The 3,382-nt window shown below is 38.7% G+C and overlaps 1 protein-coding gene across 1 annotated transcript; it reads right to left on the reverse strand.

Moving 5' to 3' along the window:
- Window positions 1-575: 575 nt before the first annotated feature.
- LOC122319239 (L-type lectin-domain containing receptor kinase IX.1-like) lies at window positions 576-3,051 on the reverse strand. The gene has a single exon (XM_043137214.1). It carries the CDS (start codon window positions 2,848-2,850, stop codon window positions 760-762), a length of 2,091 nt encoding a protein of 696 aa, XP_042993148.1. The 5' UTR covers window positions 2,851-3,051; the 3' UTR covers window positions 576-759.
- Between the last annotated feature and the right edge of the window lie 331 nt (window positions 3,052-3,382).

Below are 3,382 nucleotides of genomic sequence, written 5' to 3' on the forward strand. Positions count from 1 at the left end.
CGTACACCAAACTTACAGCCACCTAACTAGGCCATCCAGAACCAACTAAAAGAACTCAGAAAGATTAAAAAAACACGTGATTTTCTTAGAATATGACAGATTAATTAATGAGTTTTGTTATATATAAACACAGTCGCGTACTAATCTGTGTATTAATACTGATTTATTTATACTTAAAATTTAAATTAATACTGTTTTTAATAAAATTTATTTTTTATCAATTACATCATATTGATATACAGATTAGTGCACTATTATGCTTATATTTTTCCTTAATTAATATTCAAACTTGGAGGGCAAAGAAAATGTCAAGCAATTAATGATCACTCGTGAGGTGGTTCTTGATCTTGTAGAGCCAGCATCTTCTTCTTCATAGAAGTCGAATATTCCTTCCAATTAATTAGATCTATTAATACTAACAAATATATATATATATATATATATTTTCCTCTCGTTTTTGTTAGCGGCTATATAACTTTGAGCTTTTACTCTAAAATTAAAAGTAGAGCCCCTCAAAATAATTAGAGTGCAAGAACGTTTCTCTCTCAAATTACGTGAAATCTCATGCAGTACCATATATCCTTAATTTTATACAAAATACAAAATATTGCAAAGATCAACCAATTCAACCATGCATACATCAGCTCTCTCTGATCACTCCCCCTTGACTTTTCATGAGTAGATCGGCCAAAATCCTAATTGCTATGAAGATAATCAATATTGGAGAATATGAAAAAAATAAATACACAAATCAATCTATTAAACATGATCATAAGCAAGATCGACACCCGAATTTAAAAGAACTTTTGCAGAACCCGGTGACGTATTTGACAAATAATATGAACACTGTGTCCCGTCTTCCGTTGACCCTGTGTGACCCAATGATATATCGGAGAATGTACACTTATTCAACGGAGGTAGAGAATACATTGGCACCGGAAACTTTGAGGGAAGTTCGGGCAATGGAGCTTCGGAATTAAGAACACTTATCACTTGCTTTATTGAGGGCCGGATAATGGGATCGGGATGGCAACACCATAGCCCAACTACCATCAAGCGTCCCATTCGCTGCTCATCGAATTCCATTCTTAATCCCTTGTCAACAGCTTCAAGGATTGGGGCCTTTCCATAGAGATTCCATACCCACTCTACCAGCCTTAACTTGCTCTGTTCCTCCCTTGGGTCCACTGGCTTTCTTCCACATGCAATCTCAAGGCAAACCACCCCAAAACTATAGACATCAGATTCCTTACTTGCCCTGCCTGTGGTGACACACTCTGGGGCTAGGTAGCCCATAGTGCCTGCCAAAACAGTTGTCTGTGACCCCAACTCATGGTCTACAAGCCTCGCGAGACCAAAATCACCAAGCTTGGCATTGAAATTTGCATCCAACATGATGTTGCTTGACTTGATATCTCTGTGCACTACACATTGTTCCCATTCTTCATGAAGGTACAACAAAGCAGAAGCCAATCTGAGGGCTATCTTATCCCTTACTGGCCATGTTAGCATAATCTTTCGTCCAAAGAAATGAGTATCAAGGCTTCCATTAGGCATGTACTCATACACGAGGAGGAACTCACCCTGTGCATGGCACCAACCAATAAGTTGAACCAAATTTCTGTGTCTTAAACGACTTATGATTTTCACTTCTGATATATATTCCTTTCTCCCTTGCTTTGATTTTTTCGAGACCCTCTTAACAGGAATTTCTGTACTGGATTCACTTAAGAAACCCTTATAAACGCCTCTGAATCCTCCCTCCCCAAGCTTCCCTCCTTCGGCAAAGTTGTTTGTTGCATTAGTAAGTTCACGATAAGTGAACCTCCTTGGCCCAGTTCCCTTTTCAAATTCATTATCCATGAAGACATCATCGCCCAAACCTTCATTTTCTCCATCATCCCTTCTTCTCCCATAGATGAACCAAAGTAGACCTAAGCCACAATTAAATACACCAAAACCCACACCCAAACCAACCCCCAACCCCACTTTGTTTTTTTTGTTAACTTGATTTTCGACCTCCAAACTTGAATTGAATGACCAAGAATGTATTGTATGTAATTCTGTGTAATCACGTGTAGCAGCAGAGAATCCAACTCTAACCAATTCAGGCAAGACATTTCTCAAATCAACTTCATATGAAAGGCTGGAGTTGCCACCGAAGACCGGATTATCAGCATACGTTAGGAAGACACTAAGATTATGGGTGGTTGAGTTATAACTTACCCATGCATTTGCCATTGATCCATCCCTGATGCTGCTTTTCCATGTAACATTCACCACAGAGACAATGGAATTGACATTGATTCCTACATGATTATCATTTGGATCCCAGCTGCTGTTGTAACTGTCAAACTCAACTGCCACAATTTTATTCAACGAGGTGTTAGTAGTGAAATTGGATCCAGCACTAAACAGTCCAAGAGACCCAACACCGGTATTGTTAGGCATCTCATATTCAAATGGTGCGATGAAGAAGGCAATCCCTTCACCATAATCTGACTTATTCAAAGAATTGATGACAAAGGAGAATTGAGTAGTGAAATCGGTAAGCTTCCCTGTTCTTGCATCCCAGAGGCGGATAGCTTCATTATATGAGGCATGGCCTACACTTCCATTGATGGGGCCATTGATTTGATTCTTTGTGACTTCAGGAACTCCGTTACCAGACCGGAATGCATCACCCTGGAATTTTATGTTTGTTATATTTGGCTGGAAACTAGGGAAGTCGAAGGAAAATGACTTAGCATCGGGAAGAAGAACTAAAAAGAAGATGAAGAATTGATTCAAAAGGTGGCGATGGATGTTTCGGGGTTGAAGAAAGCATGAAACTATGTTGGAGAGCGCCATTGTTGAAAAGCATATATATAGAAAGAAGTTCGTTTATAGATATATATCATGCATGCAAGATCTGGGATGCTAATTCAACATGTTCTATTATTTATATTTAGGTTTCTTGGACTGGTTCAAATGCAAGTATGTATATGACCTTGACGATCAAGAAGAAAATGCAGAGGCGTATCTACGTACGAATTAGTCTTTGCCCAATAAAATATTAGACCCATCATCGATCATCAATATGTCATCCACTCCCTATATATGTCCTTTTAGTTTTCTGAGCTTATACCTTTTCAATTTTATAATTAATGGATTCATAAAATATCATTAAAGTGAAATAGTCTACCGGCCATCATAACTCTTGATGACGGCCGCGTGTATATATATATTTCAGAACTGCTACATACCTCCGGGAAATAACCCCGCCGCGTCCCCGTGACTGACGTGGCAACTGCCATGTCAGAAAAAAATGAAAAAGCAGAAACAAAATGCGGGGAAGAGAAAAATTCATTTTGAAGTAGAGTTGCAAAGCACCAAAACCTGA

The sequence above is a fragment of the Carya illinoinensis genome, chromosome 8 (assembly GCF_018687715.1).
Source record: "Carya illinoinensis cultivar Pawnee chromosome 8, C.illinoinensisPawnee_v1, whole genome shotgun sequence".
Taxonomy (NCBI): domain Eukaryota; kingdom Viridiplantae; phylum Streptophyta; class Magnoliopsida; order Fagales; family Juglandaceae; genus Carya; species Carya illinoinensis.